Source organism: Cherax quadricarinatus, chromosome 41, assembly GCF_038502225.1.
Source record: "Cherax quadricarinatus isolate ZL_2023a chromosome 41, ASM3850222v1, whole genome shotgun sequence".
NCBI lineage: Eukaryota > Metazoa > Arthropoda > Malacostraca > Decapoda > Parastacidae > Cherax > Cherax quadricarinatus.
In genome coordinates, this window is record NC_091332.1 from 20,534,877 (window position 1) to 20,555,945 (window position 21,069).

A 21,069-nucleotide genomic window follows, 5' to 3' on the forward strand; every position below is an offset into this window, starting at 1 on the left:
GAGTCTATGGGAACATCGTTAGAGGATCAAACATTGTGCATAGGTTCATAAAAATTGTTTAAGTAATGTATTGTGAATGTTAATGCATCATTTGCTGAACTTTTCTTCTCACGTCAAAATATTTTTGTTAGACGAAACGGATTTTTTTTTTAGTTAGTGAAGAGTTCACGTGACATCGACAGTAGTTCATTGTTCTAAGTAAATATGTTTCATACAGCATTTTCCACTTATTTATTTACATAATGAATACTTTGACACTGTTTGACATTTTACTCCACCAGTAACATAACACAATGTTACAATGAAGATAAAGACACACGTTGTAGAACAAACGTTTGTGGCAACGATACACTCTGTAGAGCTTTATAATTAATGAAGCTCCACACGAATCCTATTCGGCAACTTGTGTTTTTGTCCGCATACGTGACAAAAGCCCCTTGTATCCATAATCGTTAGATCCCCCAACGTAACTTAGTACACGTCACTTGTAAAGGTGTTCAGATATTCCTTAAAATATGGGCAGGTGTTGTGCCTTCACTGGTCTTTGTTGGTAATATTGTTCTCCTTCCTCCCTCAACCTCGCTCTTCCACACTCGTCGGCCACCACGAAAATCCATCGCATAAACAGTGCAAAAATTGCAAGAGTACAAAAAACATTAAAATGAGAAGTGAACAGAAGTACTAAAACAGGAAGAGAACAGAAGTACTCAAACAGGAAGAGAACACAAGTATTAAAACATGAAGAGAACACAAGTATTAAAACATGAAGAGAACACACGTATTAAAACAGGAAGAGAACACAAGTATTAATACATGAAGAGAACACAAGTATTAAAATATGAAGAGAACACAAGTACTAAAACAGGAAGAGAATACAGGTACTAAAATAGGAAGAGAACACAAGTATTAAAACATGAAGAGAACACGAGTACTAAAACAGGAAGGGAACACAAGTACCAAAACCATTAGAGTTCACACGTACTTTTCTCGCGTTATATTTTTTGTAACTCTAAACCCGTGTGGGTCATTCAACTCGAGGTGAATCGGAGTGTCTATCCTTAGTACAGTAATCGCGACCCGGTTTCTGTTCAATCAACTTCAGCATTCCAACTTTTTGTGCGTAGAGACGAAACTGAAGATGAAAAACATAGGCCAGACAGTAGTGACGCGACTTGAGAGATTAATGGCAGATGTCAGTAATATGGATGGACTGTCAACTGAAGACTTTAAACTCAAGCATAGTGATTAACGAGGATTCATGGGTGGAGCAATCCTTGAGATGAAGTGCGAGTATACATACATACATACATACATACATACATACACACACACACACACACACACACACACACACACACACACACACACACCTTGAAGATTACCTTTAGTCGATGTCGGGGGGTCATCGTCCCCGCGTACCAGTCCTGGACCAGACCACCTGGTTGATGACCTCGTCTACCATCTCGCCCGGATAGTTACCATTCAAGTGCTGCATGACCTGAAGAGCAGTGGCTCGGTTGGCAGCGCACTCAACCCCCATACTGACTGTCCGTGGTTCGACCCCCGAAATGGGGGAAAAATGTTGGGCTTTATTTAAACCTGTTGTCCCTGTTCACCTAGCAGTAAGTAGGTACCTGGATATTACTTGATTGTTGTGGGTGGCGTCCTGGAGGGGGTGGTAGTGAATCTCAGATAGGACTGAGGCAGGATAACAGCTCCCAGCCTGTAAAATTGATGTGTAAAAGAGAATCATCACCCATGTGTCATATGCCACATGGGTGATCATCCAAACGACGTATGACCATCCAAGCGACGTATGACCATCCAAGCGACGTATGACGTGAAAGATATCACCCACGTACTGTATAACCTAGACAGTGACCCTGGGGATTAAACTCAAATGTTGCTGCACAAAACTGTTATACTTCCTTCAGACATCAATCCTCCCACCGCAGTTGTGACTGCTCGATTATCATCACTGTATGTAACACGAAGCGAAGGTCAATGTGGGGAGTGAGGGGGGAGGGGACCATATTTCGTGTGTGTTGCGGGAAGTTATCTCGGATTCCTTGCATCAAAAGACCTTCACTAGCTTGAATTATCTTTCTCATAATCACAACCAGGCGCTAAACCTGTAAGGGTCATACAGCGCTGCAGGGTAGTGTGTGAGTAAAGGGGTATATCACTAGCGTGAAGGTATTCTAGCTGGATGGTATCCCAGCTTGAAGGTATCCCAGCTTGAAGGTATCCCAGTTTGAAGGTATCCCAGCTTGAGTGCATCCCATCCTGAAGGTATCCCAGCTTGAATGTATCCCAGCTTGAAAGTATTCCACCTTGAAGGTATCCCAGCTTGAAGGTATCCCAACTTGATGGTATCCCAACCTGAAGGTATCCCAACCTGAAGGTATCCCAGCTTGAAGGGTCTGCCTACTAGTGATATATATAACTAAAATGTAACTTATAATACTCTCGACTAATTGGTGACGAGAGAGCAACTGAGAATTGTTGATAAAATGCCGCGGTTGACAACCATGAGTTGAATAAATGTCAGTCTATCCGGCCTGAGTAATGGAAAGTTAGTTCCGAAAAGTTTGCTGTGTTAGATTTATGAAATGTCCTCAGTGAAACTCCCATGCATTTTGGTAATTTATATGTGTGTGTGTGTGTGTGAAGTTTTGACGCGATTATCGCACAATTCAGGTCATACTTGATTCCAATTGCATGTCATTAACAGTGGAGTTTCTCCTCATTAAGGCTGATTAGTATGCATTGTTGGTGTAAAATAACATGAATTAATTACTGAAAATATACATTATAAATATATACAGATACACACACACACACACACACTTGTTACACTCCTTATAGCACTTAAAACCAATGTTTTTTTTATCAGCTTTCAACGAAAATAACGAGTCAGTCAGGATAAACCTACTTAAAACACAAGACATGTGATGTAAACAGGCAATTTACCTGAGAATTTACGAAAACATACAGCTTCAGTCTGCCTAATTGTTAAATTACATATAGTGAAGAGGGGTATCCCACGTGTAGACGAGAAAACAGAAAATGAGGCTATGTATATCGACTATAAACTGGAGTCCTCATTAGCAGCTTCTGTTGATGAGAACTCCAGTTGGGAGTCGAAGTATAGTCTCATTTCCACTGCTGTCTTCTTGCCTACATGTGAGATGTCCTTCAGCATCGACAAGTGTTCATTACACTCATGTCATCGTCATATTAAAGAGGGTAAAGTCACACGGGCTCTCTCTCTCTCTCTCTCTCTCTCTCTCTCTCTCTCACTCACTGTATATTGGCACGCGAGTAGGTGCTGAATTTTAACGGTTGTTGACACATCCAGCGGTTAGTAATGGTGCTGAATACGTCCATTTCACTAATTATGCATGGAAATACTTGATCAGCTGTCTTAAGAAGGCTGCCCATTTAAATCCATATAATTTTGCACATATAACCAAATTCTTCTCCACTGTTCCATTCTTACCTTGCGACGTAAATAATAATGTCTGGTAAATTGTTTTTCTTTGTGATTTATAAAATCTCGTTCCTTGTTCCGCTGTTACGTTGCAACGTATGTAATCTCGTTCCATGTTCCACTGTTCCCTTGCAACATATATATACTCACTTATTTTTCCACTATTGCTCTGCATTCTTACACAACTTCTGGCTGAATTCACTGAATAGGTTACCACACATTATACTAAGCAACATCTCTCACACTGTTTATTCTCGTAAAACACCGAGAATGATTCCTGTGTCCGAGTAGGTGTTTACAATATTGTCAGAGACACTCACAAGAATTGAGTTTCCATCACTGTAACATTGGTAAAAAAACTATTTTTTCAATATTTGTATTTGATTACACTAATAAACTTTAATCGAATATTCGTGTTTTTAATGTATGTATATAGCTCTTCGCTATAATAATTTTTAATGGGAAATTTCTGGTGAGGTTTCGGTTCGTTCGGGACTATTATCATGTTAGTTATAAGACGGTCGAAAACGTCTTAAGTTTTCTGTTGTGGGTTGTTAATGGTTTCAGCCTAATTATGAATTATTTCACCTTAGTTGGAAATTGTTTAAATTTCAATTTAGTAGTGAATTGTTCCAGCTTAGTATTATTATTATTATAATCAAAAAGAAGCGCTAAGCCACTCCAGCTTAGTAGTGAATTGTTCCAGCTTAGTTGTGATTTGTTCCAGCTTAGTTGTGAACTGTTCCCCTGATAATATTGTTGCTTTTATTTAGTCGCTATTTTGAAAGATAATTAGGCGTCACAAAGGTTTCACTAGGACACGTAAGCCAGGTAACCCAAGCCATTTTTTTGCTTTATTGTCTTGGGAAAGGTTCCTTGTGTGAACATCCAGAGAAGCCTACTCGCATCCTGGGTTTGTTTGTCGCACAAATCAACCCACAAGTAGACAATAAAACAGCATTTAAAATGAGTGTTGCTCGTTTCATTCTCACGATAAGGCCTTCAATAGTCTGTCGAGTTCGTTAGTCTGTTAAAAAAAGGGCCTCAGCCTTCTGAAAAAGGCCTAAAACTGCTGACGAGGAGTTTCTGCTTAAAAAACCTCAGTTTGCTGATAAAAGGCCTCAGTCAGCTGAAGAGGGCCTCTATTGCAGGGAGCCTCAGTCTGCTGCAGAGGGTCTTAATCTACTGAAAAGGGCCTCCGTCTCCTGAAGAGAGCCTCAGTTTATTAGAGAGAGCCCCAGTCTTCTAAAGAGGGTCTCATTATGAGACCGATATATAATCATTTCATTTGCTGTTGTATTGCCTAAACCAGTATGCAGATATATAGTTCATTCATCACTATCTTCTTTCTAGTCTTGTGCAACACACGAATACGCTTAGGAACCCTCCGTGCTTTTGTGCGCTATCTAGCGCCTTCTCCACCTCAACTGTTATTTTGCAAGTCTGAAAATTTCTTGAAAATAAGGTGATATACCCAAATTTATAGTCACAACCTTTCAAATGATTACAAATCATAAACCTGCCATTTTTTCTTCCAAACACGTGAGCGATTGCTAATGTTCTTGTATTTATCAAATACTTTGTCACCACCACACGGTTATCACAGCGCACCACACGAAGTCAGCAGATGGAGCCAATAAGTTCTGCTTGAGGTACCGCTTAAAGCTTTATCTATACATTATATATAACAGTACCAAATGCCCATTGGTAATACCAGTCAGGCATTAGGCCATCTATACAAAACTAACTGAAACAGTTCAGTTTGAAGGGAAGCTGAATTCACAAGTGGTTCTTTTAACCCACTCTAGTCCTTGCAGCGGCCGAAGAGCGAAAAAGGGACTTGGGAAGATGGGAGGACGAGGAAGGGGAGGGGCAAGAGGAGAAAGAAGTGGGTTAACAAGAGGTGGGGAAAGCAGTGAGGGCTCCCGGAGGTTCATCTGACGGCGACCACGTAGGTGAGCGCTGCCGACCAGAGCGCCAGCGTGGCCTGGTGGATGCTCACGCTGCCAGAGTCTATCCGTTGTACCGCCGCTGTCTTGTCACCTGTGGACGAGCCAAAAACAACACGTTACATCACTGCAAGATGGAAGAACACTAAGTTACATCACTGCAAGATGGAAGAACACCAGGTTACATCACTGCAAGATGCAAGGACTGCACCAGTCTTCACTACATATTTGTGTACAACACGTAGACTGTCTGCTGCAGCAAAGAACATGTACAGCACGCACGCACACACACACACACACACACACACACACACACACACACACTGCCCACGCACGTACGTAAGTGCGTGCGTTTGAAAAGCGAGGATAGGGAACAAGGTGACAAAAAATGTTAAAATTATCTATTAATATTTGCATGAAGCGCTAAACCCGTGTGGGTTATTCAGCGTAAAAAAAAAGAGACATCTACTCTTGCAGATGAGCCATAGTAAGGAAGTGTTTAAAAGTCATTAGAAAGTGGACTGACTTGGAGCAACAAGTGGAGTGACTTAGTGCAACAAGTGGAGTGACTTGGAGGAACAAGTGGAGTGACTTGGAGGAACAAGTGGAGTGACTTGGAGGAACAAGTGGAGTGACTTGGAGGAACAAGTGGAGTGACTTGGAGGAACAAGTGGAGTGACTTGGAGGAACAAGTGGAGTGACTTAGTGCAACAAGTGGAGTGACTTAGTACAACAAGTGGAGTGACTTAGTACAAGTGGAGTGACTTAGTGCAACAAGTGGAGTGACTTAGTGCAACAAGTGGAGTGACTTAGTACAACAAGTGGAGTGACTTAGTGCAACAAGTGGAGTGACTTAGTACAACAAGTGGAGTGACTTAGTGCAACAAGTGGAGTGACTTAGTACAACAAGTGGAGTGACTTCGTACAACAAGTGGAGTGACTTAGTGCAACAAGTGGAGTGACTTAGTACAACAAGTGGAGTGACTTAGTGCAACAAGTGGAGTGACTTAGTACAACAAGTGGAGTGACTTAGTACAACAAGTGGAGTGACTTAGTGCAACAAGTGGAGTGACTTAGTGCAACAAGTGGAGTGACTTAGTACAACAAGTGGAGTGACTTAGTACAACAAGTGGAGTGACTTAGTACAACAAGTGGAGTGACTTAGTACAACAAGTGGAGTGACTTAGTACAACAAGTGGAGTGACTTAGTACAACAAGTGGAGTGACTTAGTGCAACAAGTGGAGTGACTTAGTACAACATGTGGAGTGACTTAGTACAACAAGTGGTGGAAAACAACACCAGACATAAATTTTAGACAATACAGAGATCATAAGGCAAGAAATTAGTGAAGCCAATCTTGTGTAGTCAAGAGACGTGGTCCAGGAGCCGAGACTCAACCCCCGTAACTACAAATAAGCCAGCGCATACACACAATTCATCAAGCCAAAATTTCACCTATGTATTTTTTATCATGATATAAGTGGACATGCAAATTTGTGTGTTTTTGAGAAATCTCTATTTTTTTTTTAAACTTAAACTCTAAACCCAAGAGATACATATTCATCAAATACAGTGGACCCCCGCATAACGATCACATCCGAATGCGACCAATTATGTAAGTGTATTTATGTAAGTGCGTTTGTACGTGTATGTTTGGGGGTCTGAAATGGACTAATCTACTTCACAATATTCCTTATGGGAACAAATTCGGTCAGTACTGGCACCTGAACATACTACTGGAGTGAAAAAAATATCGTTAACCGGGGGTCCACTGTATATATTTTCAAAGGGGTGAGTTAGTAAGCCAGGGGAAGGTCTTAGTCAGAGGATCAATAGCTCCAAATTATAAGATTAACACCAGCGTCAAAATTTGTCCTCTTTCCTGACAAATCTTAACTAATTTAACCTAAAACTCTAAAGGAACACGTTTTTGGCTTATTTTCTAACTAGACGAAGGGAATGCTTAGTGACGAAGTAGATAAACAATGCGTGAGGAAGACACTGACTCATGATAGTATAACTGGAGATTATGACATGACCTCTGCTTCATCTGGTGGGGAAGTCTAGCTGCTAGGGTAGTGAGGCTTTCTCACCATTCGCGGGCGTTGGATCGAGCCTCCACTACCCACTGGAAGAACATAACGCCGATAGATAAAAGGACAACCCCCATTTTTCCCCTCACCCCTAGTGGGTTCTTACCTGTGATTCCTTCTAGTCCAGTCAAGTCTACGGGCAAAGACACAAGCTACCTGAACAAGATTATCTGGAGACAGAGACTTAGAAAAATAATTTTCTGCCTTCAGGTGGGCTATTATTCATCACTGATAAGCGTTAATTACTCGAGCATAGGAGAGAAAGTACCTTACGAGGACATTTCGGTCCGGCTTGGACCATTTACAAGGTCACACTGTAAATTGTACAAGTCGGACCGTAACGTCTTCGTAAGCTCTTCTGTCCTATGTACAAGGTTATTTATGTACTTTTAGTTATTCATTTGTGACTTCGTCCACATCTTTCGGATGCGCTGGATCATCCACACGACCTCAGTACTTATACGTTAATATTATAATTACTACCAGTTTACCTTCAGTGACGAAGACCATGGTGGAGGCTGGGCGGGTATTGGGGGCAGTGCAGGTGTAGTTGCCGGAGTGTTGGTCGCTGGCGGCGTTCACGTGAAGGCGGCTGACAGGAGTAGCGACACCCTTGCCTCTCATCTCCATGCTGATCGACACCTCGGGTCGGTCGCGCACGTAGTTGAGCAGCTGGTCGTTGTGGTACCACAATACGTACTGCGGCGGCGTTGGTCCCTGTAGGTGAAGGTCGAAACGTGCAATAACGTTTCAGCACATATTTCTTAATTTTTAATAAAATCTTAGAGATTAGGTATACTGGCTGTAAAGTAATGGAATTTTTGTTAAATTATTTTCATTTTAGTGATAAGCAGGAGGGTTTGTGATTTTTAAAAGTTGTTCGACAGTGAGGCAATAATAGTAGTAGTAGAAATAGTAGTAGAAATACTAGTAGTAGTAGTAGTAGTAGAAACTAATTGTTGTATAAATAGTAGTAGTAGTTGTAGAAACAGAAGTACTACTACTACTACTACCACTTCATTCCACTTTATACAAAGCAGACATTGGAGGAACCTTCGTTAGCTTTCCTATGTCCTGTAAAGTGAAGCACTCTTGAAGAATAAAATTCACAATACCATGAGCGAAGTATTTCACTACTAACGCATGAAATGGAGATTAAACTAGACGACTTTTCGATCCTTCCTGAACTATAATCAACCCTTAAATCGCAATGGCTCAGGACAGACCCAAACTCTCAGCTTCAATTCCAATTTTATTCTAGCTGCAAAACATTTTTTCTTTCAATTCATACCTGTTCGCCAACAAGAAATTTCCTGTACCCAATCTTACGCCATTTATATATATATATATATATATTTATATATATATATATATATATATATATATATATATATATATATATATATATATATATATATATAGTTTGGAGGGATATGTTGTGTATCTTTATACGTATATGCTTCTAAGCTGTTGTATTCTGAGCACCTCTGCAAAAGCAGTGATAATGTGTGAGTGTGGTGAAAGTGTTGAATGATGATGAAAGTATTTTCTTTTTGGGGATTTTCTTTCTTTTTTGGGTCACCCTGCCTCGGTGGGAGACGACCGACTTGTTGAAAAAAAAAAAAAAAAAAAAAAAAAAAAAAAAAAAAAAAAAAAAAAAAAAAAATATATATATATATATATATATATATATATATATATATATATATATATATATATATATATATATATATATATATATATATATATATATACATATACATATATATCAGATAACCGACATTGTAAGCCATAACATAAACATAATCTAAAAGCCTCCTGCTCCTCCCGCTCCTCCTTCGAAACATTACTTTGAATATCTAATTCCGGGAAATGGCCTATTCATTGACGATATTTCCGGCGATAACACATTATAGCTAAAGGCCAATTCACTTAGTTAATTGCCTATTGAATAACGTATCTCGATCCTGAGGCGTGAGACTTTAAATAGAAAAACCAGGACACAGGAGAAGGGCAAACCGGGTGATCGCGTATATTCTTCAGCATACATTGGCATCTTCCTTCCAGTAATGAAGCACACATGAAGGGTATATACACTGAGAGGTGTATATCTCTCAGTGAGTGATATATCAGTGAGGTATACTCTCAGTGAGAGTTTATTGCTAACCCTATTTCAGGGATTAAAGTACATATTCTTGACTGGTGGTTAACAGGTTACGTGCGGTCTTGACACTCGTGTACCCAATAGGCTTTACAACCTAATTAACCAACCAATAATGAAAAAGATAAACACGTTCTAGAACAAGCTTATATTGGGACAATGTTTCCCTCCATGTAGAGCTTTATCAGGTTGTGATAAAGCTCTACCCAGAGCAAGAAACGTTCTCACGACCAAGAATTGTTCTGTCTTCCCCAGGTCCTATCATCATCAGCCTAGAGATGTATCGGGTATCCGCATCCGCGAAACACCACACAATTTCTTACATCTGCATACGCATCCATATCCGCATTTTACTGCAAAGAGATATCCGCATATGCATCCGCATCCGAATCCGCGGAAAATCCGCACAATTTCTTACATCCGAAAAATAAGTAAGACATCCTCATACACATCCACATCCACGGATATCTAAATTTTCACAACCGATATATCTCTAGCCTGCAGCACTCCTTGTACTAGATGACCCACACGGATTTAGCTCTTCACGTAAATAGAACAGTAACTGACGTACTAAATAATCTTTCCCAGTTATATCAGATTTGACAGCAATTCATTTCACATTCAAAGAGGAACTGATGACCCCTTCCGCACTCTCCTCTTGATTCATCGGAGTAAAATATAGGAAGCAGTGATCAATTTTACACCTAATTAGAGCCTAAATATATTTAGGCTCTAATTAGGTCTCTCAGGCAGAAACAGTTAATGAACTTTCTTACCTGTATTTCCGATTTTTGTTCGTGTTTAATACCTCATTTCATATAATCAATGAACTTTAGGTAAGTCATAATGAATGACTGTCTATGAATAACGAAAGAATGGACGTGAACTTGGTGGTTTGTGGGTACAGCGGGCATAACGCTCGGCCACAAAGCTTACAATAGCACTTTTATTAAGCGCATTCCCGTACGAACACTATATATATATATATATATATATATATATATATATATATATATATATATATATATATATATATATATATGTATATGTGTCGTGCCGAATAGGCATAACTTGCGATCTTGGCTTAAATAGCAACGCTCATCTTGCCATATAGGACAAGCGAAAATTTGTGTATGCAATAATTTCGCCAAAATCATTCTGAACCTAACGAAAAAAATATATTTAACTGTGTTTGTTTAGTATTAAATTATTGTAAACAAATCTAAAATATATTTAGTTGGGTTAGGCTAAAATAAATTGTTCTTGTTATAATAAGGTTAGGTAAGTTTTCTAAGATTCTTTTGGTGCAAAATTAAAATTTTTTACATTAACATTAATGAAAAAAATATATCTTTAAACGCATAAGAGAAAATTTTAGAAAGGACTTAATTTTAAATGAGTTCTTGCTAAATGATCAGTTTTACATATTCGGCACGACATTATATATATATATATATATATATATATATATATATATATATATATATATATTAAAGGTAGTAGGTTGGTAGACAGCAACCGCCCTGGGAGGTACTACCGTCCTGCCAAGTGAGTGTAAAACTGAAGCCTGTAATTGTTTTACATGATGGTAGGATTGCTGGTGTCTTTTTTTTCTGTCTCATACACATACAAAATTTCAGGTATGTCTTGCTACTTCTACTTGCACTTAGGTCACACTACACATACATGTACAAGCATATATATATATATATACACACCCCTTTGGGTTTTCTTCTATTTTCTTTCTTGTTCTTGTTTATTTCCTCTTACCTCCATGGGGAAGTGGAACAGAATTTTTCCTCCGTAAGTCATGCGTGTTGTAAGAGGCGACTAAAATGCCGGGAGCAAGGGGCTAGTAACCCCTTCTCCTGTATATATTACTAAATGTAAAAGGAGAAACTTTCGTTTTTCCTTTTGAGCCACCCCGCCTCGGTGGGATACAGCCAGTGTGTTGAAAGAATATATATATATATATATATATATATATATATATATATATATATATATATATATATATTGAAATGACTTGATAAAGGCCTACACAGTTGGTGAAATACTCTTGCCCTGGATATTTAAACTCAATTGCTTTCTGTACCCCAGTTATTGTATGACATCTGATGGTTTAAAGCTTCCGGAAGATAATTAATAAAAATGCTACTACTACTACTACTAATAATAATAATAATAATAATAATAATAATAATAATAATAATAATAAATAAAAACAATAGTAATAATAGCAATTCCGATGGTTTAAAATTAAGTCGAACCCAAATGTCGCCTTGGCAAAGATGCTACGGACGGAAAATCCTAAATTAAGCAAGTCAGGCAAGCCAAGTTTGTTGCTGATAGTCTCTCGTGAAGCGCCAAACCCATGAGAGTCAGTGCAAGAAGTGCCAGGTGCTCTATCCTCCATCCACAAACTGCGGCGCCGTCTCTGATCAGTCAGGCTGTTGGCAGTTGGCTATCAGTTGAAAATACGTAAGCTTGGCCACAATCCTGTCTCATAATTTGCGGTGTAAGAGGGAGATGAACGGTCTAAGGATCATTAGTTTTCTGATGCTCACATGATGATTTCTTTTGTAAGTAGATGTCGGACATATTAAAAAACCAGATGGACGAGGCAGAATGACACTGTATGAAAAGGCAGCGAACTAACAAGTGTATGCAGAGGCAGCGAACTAACAAGTGTACGCAGAGGCAGCGAACTAACAAGTGTATGCAGAGGCAGCGAACTAACAAGTGTACGCAGAGGCAGCGAACTAACAAGTGTATGCAGAGGCAGCGAACTAACAAGTGTACGCAGAGGCAGCGAGATGATACATGTATGAAGAGGTACATGAAATAACGTAAACCTAAAACCATGTTCCTACGATGGAAACTTGATCAAGATTTTATCAAGTTACGACTTTATCAGTTAAGACTATCAAGTTACGACTTATCATGTTACGACTTTATCATGTTACGACTTTATCATGTTACGACTTCATCAATTTACGACTTCATTAAGTCATAACTTCGTCAAGTCATAACTTCGTCAAGGCATAACTTGATGAAGCTTCCCTCCAGCGGAACGTCGTTGTAATGAAGATTAACGATGTCTTACGTCTCTTCCTCCACCTGTAAAAAGTGAAAGGTACAGGAGATGACGCGGCTCCTGGACAGACATTGTGCGACCCGGACGCAGCTGACGACGGACACCACCTTCAACCAGAATTTTTATATGGATGGACCGGTAAGCCAGCGGAAGGCCTCGGTCAGATGACCAAAAGCTCCAGCTACGGGTTATTATTATAATAATAATAATAATAATAATAATAATAATAATAATAATAATAATAATAATAATGCAAATAATTTTTTTCAGCATATACAGCGATGGATGACATTTAGTAACATTTATTTATTAGTAACATTAAAATATTTGTTTGGTATTATTGGATAAATTAATGTTTTGTTAAATGAAGAGTTGCAAACAAGCCTTCATTTGCCCGCAGTCTAATTTATCGTCACGTATTAGATCATACCAACATCTGTACAATACGACCCATATATATCCTTCGTGGCAGTCCCCAATGGTGCAGTGGTAGACAGACTAGCTTGTGTTTTGACTTTCGCGCTTGAACCTCCTCACAACTAATGAAAAAGTTACTGGTGTTTATTTCAATTATTTTAAATAATTTGGGAATTTACATGGATGCAAAATCGCAAGAATGAGAAAATCCCCCCATACCCTAGTCATCTTATAACCTAATTAGATAAAATTCCCATTAACTCATTCCCCATTCACATTCTGGCCAGATTCACTTTCTGAGATACAGACTCCTGCAATATGTCATTGCGAGAGAAAATGGGGGATAGGAGTGGCAATTAAAAACTCCATTTGCAATTTCGTGTGATATAAAAACATCCCTTGCATCGTCGGACTCTATTTCAGTCGCTGATTGAGTTCAATATCACGAAATTTGGGTCGCCGCCATCTTTAAACACGAGAGACTGCAAGCTTCGTACGCTGGAAACTCGCAAGACTGTTAGTCTTATGGTTTCGAAACTCGCAAAAAAAAAAATGCTCTTAAAACTAACGAGTAGTGGTTTCATGCTCTCGAAACGAGCGATATTGCTAGTTTCATGCTCTTAGAACTAGCGAAAATGCTAATTTTGTACATTTGAAAGTTTTAACAACACAACATACAGAACTGCGTGTCTGCCGTGCTCAGCACCACAGTGTTTAGTACCGCGTGTCTGCCGTGCTCAGTACCACAGTGTTTAGTACCGCGTGTCTGCCGTGCTCAGTACCACAGTGTTTAGTACCGCGTGTCTGCCGTGCTCAGTACCACAGTGTTTAGTACCGCGTGTCTGCCGTGCTCAGTACCACAGTGTTTAGTACCGCGTGTCTGCCGTGCTCAGTACCACAGTGTTTAGTACCGCGTGTCTGCCGTGCTCAGTACCACAGTGTTTAGTACCGCGTGTCTGCCGTGCTCAGTACCACAGTGTTTAGTACCGCGTGTCTGCCGTGCTCAGTACCACAGTGTTTAGTACCGCGTGTCTGCCGTGCTCAGTACCACAGTGTTTAGTACCGCGTGTCTGCCGTGCTCAGTACCACAGTATTTAGTACCGCGTGTCTGCCGTGCTCAGCACCACAGTGTTTAGTACCGCGTGCCTGCCGTGCTCAGTACCACAGTGTTTAGTACCGCGTGTCTGCCGTGCTCAGTACCACAGTGTTTAGTACCGCGTGTCTGCCGTGCTCAGCACCACAGTGTTTAGTACCGCGTGTCTGCCGTGCTCAGTACCACAGTGTTTAGTACCGCGTGTCTGCCGTGCTCAGTACCACAGTGTTTAGTACCGCGTGTCTGCCGTGCTCAGTACCACAGTGTTTAGTACCGCGTGTCTGCCGTGCTCAGTACCACAGTGTTTAGTACCGCGTGTCTGCCGTGCTCAGCACCACAGTGTTTAGTACCACGTGTCTGCCGTGCTCAGTACCACAGTGTTTAGTACCGCGTGTCTGTCGTGCTCAGTACCACAGTGTTTAGTACCGCGTGTCTACCGTGCTCAGTACCACAGTGTTTAGTACTGCGTGTCTACCGTGCTCAGTACCACAGTGTTTAGTACCGCGTGTCTACCGTGCTCAGTACCACAGTGTTTAGTACTGCGTGTCTACCGTGCTCAGTACCACAGTGTTTAGTACTGCGTGTCTGCCGTGCTCAGTACCACAGTGTTTAGTACCGCGTGTCTGCCGTGCTCAGTACCACAGTGTTTAGTACCGCGTGTCTGCCGTGCTCAGTACCACAGTGTTTAGTACCGCGTGTCTGCCGTGCTCAGTACCACAGTGTTTAGTACCGCGTGTCTGCCGTGCTCAGCACCACAGTGTTTAGTACCGCGTGTCTGCCGTGCTCAGTACCACAGTGTTTAGTACCGCGTGTCTGCCGTGCTCAGTACCACAGTGTTTAGTACCGCGTGTCTGCCGTGCTCAGTACCAGAGTGTTTAGTACCGCGTGTCTGCCGTGCTCAGTACCACAGTGTTTAGTACTGTGTGTCTGCCGTGCTCAGCACCACAGTGTTTAGTACCGCGTGTCTGCCGTGCTCAGTACCACAGTGTTTAGTACCGCGTGTCTGCCGTGCTCAGTACCACAGTGTTTAGTACCGCGTGTCTGCCGTGCTCAGTACCACAGTGTTTAGTACCGCGTGTCTGCCGTGCTCAGTACCACAGTGTTTAGTACCGCGTGTCTGCCGTGCTCAGTACCACAGTGTTTAGTACCGCGTGTCTGCCGTGCTCAGCACCACAGTGTTTAGTACCGCGTGTCTGCCGTGCTCAGCACCACAGTGTTTAGTACCGCGTGTCTGCCGTGCTCAGTACCACAGTGTTTAGTACCGCGTGTCTGCCGTGCTCAGTACCACAGTGTTTAGTACCGCGTGTCTGCCGTGCTCAGTACCACAGTGTTTAGTACCGCGTGTCTGCCGTGCTCAGTACCACAGTGTTTAGTACTGTGTGTCTGCCGTGCTCAGCACCACAGTGTTTAGTACCGCGTGTCTGCCGTGCTCAGTACCACAGTGTTTAGTACTGTGTGTCTGCCGTGCTCAGTACCACAGTGTTTAGTACCGCGTGTCTGCCGTGCTCAGTACCACAGTGTTTAGTACCGCGTGTCTACCGTGCTCAGTACCACAGAGTTTAGTACCGCGTGTCTGCCGTGCTCAGTACCACAGTGTTTAGTACCGCGTGTCTGCCGTGCTCAGTACCACAGTGTTTAGTACCGCGTGTCTACCGTGCTCAGCACAACAGTGTTTAGTACCGCGTGTCTGCCGTGCTGAGCACCACAGTGTTTAGTACCGCGTGTCTACCGTGCTCAGCACCACAGTGTTTAGTACCGCGTGTCTGCCGTGCTCAGTACCACAATGTTTAGTACCGCGTGTCTGCCGTGCTCAGCACCACAGTGTTTAGTACCGCGTGTCTACCGTGCTCAGCACCACAGTGTTTAGTACCGCGTGTCTGCCGTGCTCAGCACCACAGTGTTCAGCACTGCGTGTCTACCGTGCTCAGCACCACAGTGTTTAGTACCGCGTGTCTGCCGTGCTCAGCACCACAGTGTTTAGTACCGCGTGTCTGCCGTGCTCAGCACCACAGTGTTTAGTACCGCGTCTGCCGTGCTCAGCACCACAGTGTTTAGTACCGCGTGTCTGCCGTGCTCAGTACCACAGTGTTTAGTACCGCGTGTCTGCCGTGCTCAGCACCACAGTGTTTAGTACCGCGTGTCTGCCGTGCTCAGTACTACAGTGTTTAGTACCGCGTGTCTGCCGTGCTCAGTACCACAGTGTTTAGTACCGCGTGTCTGCCGTGCTCAGTACCACAGTGTTTAGTACCGCGTGTCTGCCGTGCTCAGCACCACAGTGTTTAGTACCGCGTGTCTACCGTGCTCAGTACCACAGTGTTTAGTACTGCGTGTCTGCCGTGCTCAGCACCACAGTGTTTAGCACTCCGTGTCTACCGTGCTCAGTACCACAGTGTTTAGTACTGCGTGTCTGCCGTGCTCAGCACCACAGTGTTTAGCACTGCGTGTCTGCCGTGCTCAGTACCACAGTGTTTAGTACCGCGTGTCTGCCGTGCTCAGCACCACAGTGTTTAGCACTGCGTGTCTGCCGTGCTCAGCACCACAGTGTTTAGCACTGCGTGTCTACCGTGCTCAGCACCACAGTGTTTAGTACTGCGTGTCTGCCGTGCTCAGCACCACAGTGTTTAGCACTGCGTGTCTGCCGTGCTCAGTACCACAGTGTTTAGTACCGCGTGTCTGCCGTGCTCAGTACCACAGTGTTTAGCACCGCGTGTCTGCCGTGCTCAGTACCACAGTGTTTAGTACTGCGTGTCTGCCGTGCTCAGCACCACAGTGTTTAGCACTGCGTGTCTACCGTGCTCAGTACCACAGTGTTTAGTACCGCGTGTCTGCCGTGCTCAGCACCACAGTGTTTAGCACTGCGTGTCTGCCGTGCTCAGTACCACAGTGTTTAGCACTGCGTGTCTGCCGTGCTCAGCACCACAGTGTTTAGCACTGCGTGTCTGCCGTGCTCAGCACCACAGTGTTTAGCACTGCGTGTCTGCCGTGCTCAGCACCACAGTGTTTAGCACCGCGTGTCTGCCGTGCTCAGCACCACAGTGTTTAGCACTGCGTGTCTGCCGTGCTCAGCACCACAGTGTTTAGCACTGCGTGTCTGCCGTGCTCAGCACCACAGTGTTTAGCACTGCGTGTCTGCCGTGCTCAGCACCACAGTGTTTAGCACTGCGTGTCTGCCGTGCTCAGTACCACAGTGTTTAGCACTGCGTGTCTACCGTGCTCAGTACCACAGTGTTTAGCACTGCGTGTCTACCGTGCTCAGCACCACAGTGTTTAGCACTGCGTGTCTGCCGTGCTCAGCACTACAGTGTTTAGCACTGCGTGTCTGCCGTGCTCAGCACCACAGTGTTTAGCACTGCGTGTCTGCCGTGCTCAGCACCACAGTGTTTAGCACTGCGTGTCTGCCGTGCTCAGCACCACAGTGTTTAGCACTGCGTGTCTGCCGTGCTCAGCACCACAGTGTTTAGCACTGCGTGTCTGCCGTGCTCAGTACCACAGTGTTTAGCACTGCGTGTCTACCGTGCTCAGTACCACAGTGTTTAGCACTGCGTGTCTACCGTGCTCAGTACCACAGTGTTTAGCACTGCGTGTCTGCCGTGCTCAGTACCACAGTGTTTAGCACTGCGTGTCTGCCGTGCTCAGTACCACAGTGTTTAGCACTGCGTGTCTACCGTGCTCAGTACCACAGTGTTTAGCACTGCGTGTCTACCGTGCTCAGTACCACAGTGTTTAGCACTGCGTGTCTACCGTGCTCAGTACCACAGTGTTTAGCACTGCGTGTCTACCGTGCTCAGTACCACAGTGTTAAGTACTGCGTGTCTACCGTGCTCAGTACCACAGTGTTAAGTACTGCGTGTCTGCCGTGCTCAGTACCACAGTGTTTAGCACTGCGTGTCTACCGTGCTCAGTACCACAGTGTTTAGCACTGCGTGTCTACCGTGCTCAGTACCACAGTGTTAGGTACTGCGTGTCTGCCGTGCTCAGTACCACAGTGTTTAGTACCGCGTGTCTGCCGTGCTCAGTACCACAGTGTTTAGTACCGCGTGTCTGCCGTGCTCAGCACCACAGTGTTTAGTACCGCGTGTCTGCCGTGCTCAGCACCACAGTGTTTAGTACCGCGTGTCTGCCGTGCTCAGCACCACAGTGTTTAGTACCGCGTGCCTGCCGTGCTCAGTACCACAGTGTTTAGTACCGCGTGTCTGCCGTGCTCAGCACCACTGTGTTTAGTACCGCGTGTCTACCGTGCTCAGTACCAGTGTTTAGTACCGCGTGTCTGCCGTGCTCAGCACCACAGTGTTTAGTACCGCGTGTCTACCGTGCTCAGTACCACAGTGTTTAGTACCGCGTGTCTGCCGTGCTTAGTACCACAGTGTTTAGTACCGCGTGTCTACCGTGCTCAGTACCACAGTGTTTAGCACTGCGTGTCTGCCGTGCTCAGTACCACAGTGTTTAGTACCGCGTGTCTGCCGTGCTCAGTACCACAGTGTTTAGTACCGCGTGTCTACCGTGCTCAGTACCACAGTGTTTAGTACCGCGTGTCTGCCGTGCTCAGTACCACAGTGTTTAGTACCCCGTGTCTACCGTGCTCAGTACCACAGTGTTTAGTACCGCGTGTCTACCGTGCTCAGTACCACAGTGTTTAGTACCGCGTGTCTACCGTGCTCAGTACCACAGTGTTTAGTACCGCGTGTCTACCGTGCTCAGTACCACAGTGTTTAGTACCACGTGTCTGCCGTGCTCAGTACCACAGTGTTTAGTACCGCGTGTCTACCGTGCTCAGTACCACAGTGTTTAGCACTGCGTGTCTGCCGTGCTCAGTACCACAGTGTTTAGTACCGCGTGTCTACCGTGCTCAGTACCACAGTGTTTAGTACCGCGTGTCTACCGTGCTCAGTACCACTGTTTAGTACCGCGTGTCTACCGTGCTCAGTACCACAGTGTTTAGTACCGCGTGTGTACCGTGCTCAGTACCACAGTGTTTAGTACCGCGTGTCTACCGTGCTCAGTACCACAGTGTTTAGTACCGCGTGTCTGCCGTGCTCAGCACCACAGTTTAGCACTGCGTGTCTGCCGTGCTCAGTACCACAGTGTTCAGCACTGCGTGTCTGCCGTGCTCAGCACCACAGTGTTTAGCACTGCGTGTCTGCCGTGCTCAGTACCACAGTGTTTAGCACTGCGTGTCTGCCGTGCTCAGTATCACAGTGTTAAGCACTGCGTGTCTGCCGTGCTCAGTACCACAGTGTTCAGCACTGCGTGTCTGCCGTGCTCAGTACCACAGTGTTCAGCACTGCGTGTCTGCCGTGCTCAGTACCACAGTGTTCAGCACTGCGTGTCTGCCGTGCTCAGTACCACAGTGTTCAGCACTGCGTGTCTGCCGTGCTCAGTACCACAGTGTTAAGCACTGCGTGTCTGCCGTGCTCAGTACCACAGTGTTCAGCACTGCGTGTCTGCCGTGCTCAGTACCACAGTGTTAAGCACTGCGTGTCTGCCGTGCTCAGTACCACAGTGTTCAGCACTTCGTGTCTGCCGTGCTCAGTACCACAGTGTTCAGCACTGCGTGTCTGCCGTGCTCAGTACCACAGTGTTCAGCACTGCGTGTCTACCGTGCTCAGTACCACAGTGTTAAGCACTGCGTGTCTGCCGTGCTCAGTACCACAGTGTTTAGCACTGCGTGTCTGCCGTGCTCAGTACCACAGTGTTCAGCACTGCGTGTCTGCCGTGCTCAGTACCACAGTGTTCAGCACTGCGTGTCTGCCGTGCTCAGTACCACATTGTTCAGCACTGTGTGTCTGCCGTGCTCAGTACCACAGTGTTTAGCACTGTGTGTCTGCCGTGCTCAGTACCAAAGTGTTCAGCACTGCGTGTCTGCCGCGCTCAGTACCACAGTGTTCAGCACTGCGTGTCTGCCGTGCTCAGTACCACAGTGTTCAGCACTGTGTGTCTGCCGTGCTCAGTACCACAGTGTTCAGCACTGCGTGTCTGCCGTGCTCAGTACCACAGTGTTCAGCACTGCGTGTCTGCCGTGCTCAGTACCACAGTGTTCAGCACTGCGTGTCTGCCGTGCTCAGTACCACAGTGTTAAGCACTGCGTGTCTGCCGTGCTCAGTACCACAGTGTTCAGCACTGCGTGTCTGCCGTGCTCAGTACCACAGTGTTAAGCACTGCGTGTCTGCCGTGCTCAGTACCGCAGTGTTTAGCACTGCGTGTCTGCCGTGCTCAGTACCACAGTGTTCAGCACTGCTTGTCTGCCGTGCTCAGTACCACAGTGTTAAGCACTGCGTGTCTGCCGTGATCAGTACCACAGTGTTTAGCACTGCGTGTCTGCCGTGCTCAGTACCACAGTGTTCAGCACTGCGTGTCTGCCGTGCTCAGCACCACAGTGTTCAGCACTGCGTGTCTGCCGTGCTCAGTACCACAGTGTTCATCACTGTGTGTCTGCCGTGCTCAGCACCAGTGTTCAGCACTGCGTGTCTGCCGTGCTCAGTACCACAGTGTTCAGCACTGTGTGTCCGCCGTGCTCAGTACCACAGTGTTCAGCACTGCTTGTGCTGGTCCGACCTCCGCTCCTAGACAATGAATGCATTTCATATTATCCTTAGGAACACATCAGTCTTTTGAACAGGATGAAAGGCTCAGTCTTGGCAGACTAGATGTGATGAGTCTGCTCCTAACTAGCCTCGGGGGAAGACATGGGGTTCAACTCTTCCTGCTAGCTAGAACAGAGGGAAAACAAGAGGTCAACTCTTCCCACCAGGAACTCAGGGAAGACAG

The 21,069-nt window shown here is 44.5% G+C and overlaps 1 protein-coding gene across 1 annotated transcript in view; it reads right to left on the reverse strand.

The window, feature by feature from the left end:
- Positions 1-2,955: 2,955 nt before the first annotated feature.
- The window catches only part of LOC128695921 (zwei Ig domain protein zig-8), a 77,678-nt gene continuing 59,564 nt past the window's right edge, over positions 2,956-21,069 (reverse strand). The window contains exons 6-7 of the mRNA XM_070093057.1: positions 8,028-8,253; positions 2,956-5,536 (exon numbers count right to left, since the gene is read on the reverse strand). Coding sequence (XP_069949158.1) covers positions 5,427-5,536; positions 8,028-8,253 — 336 coding nt within the window. The 3' untranslated portion in view covers positions 2,956-5,426. The remainder of the gene's footprint in view (positions 5,537-8,027; positions 8,254-21,069) is intronic.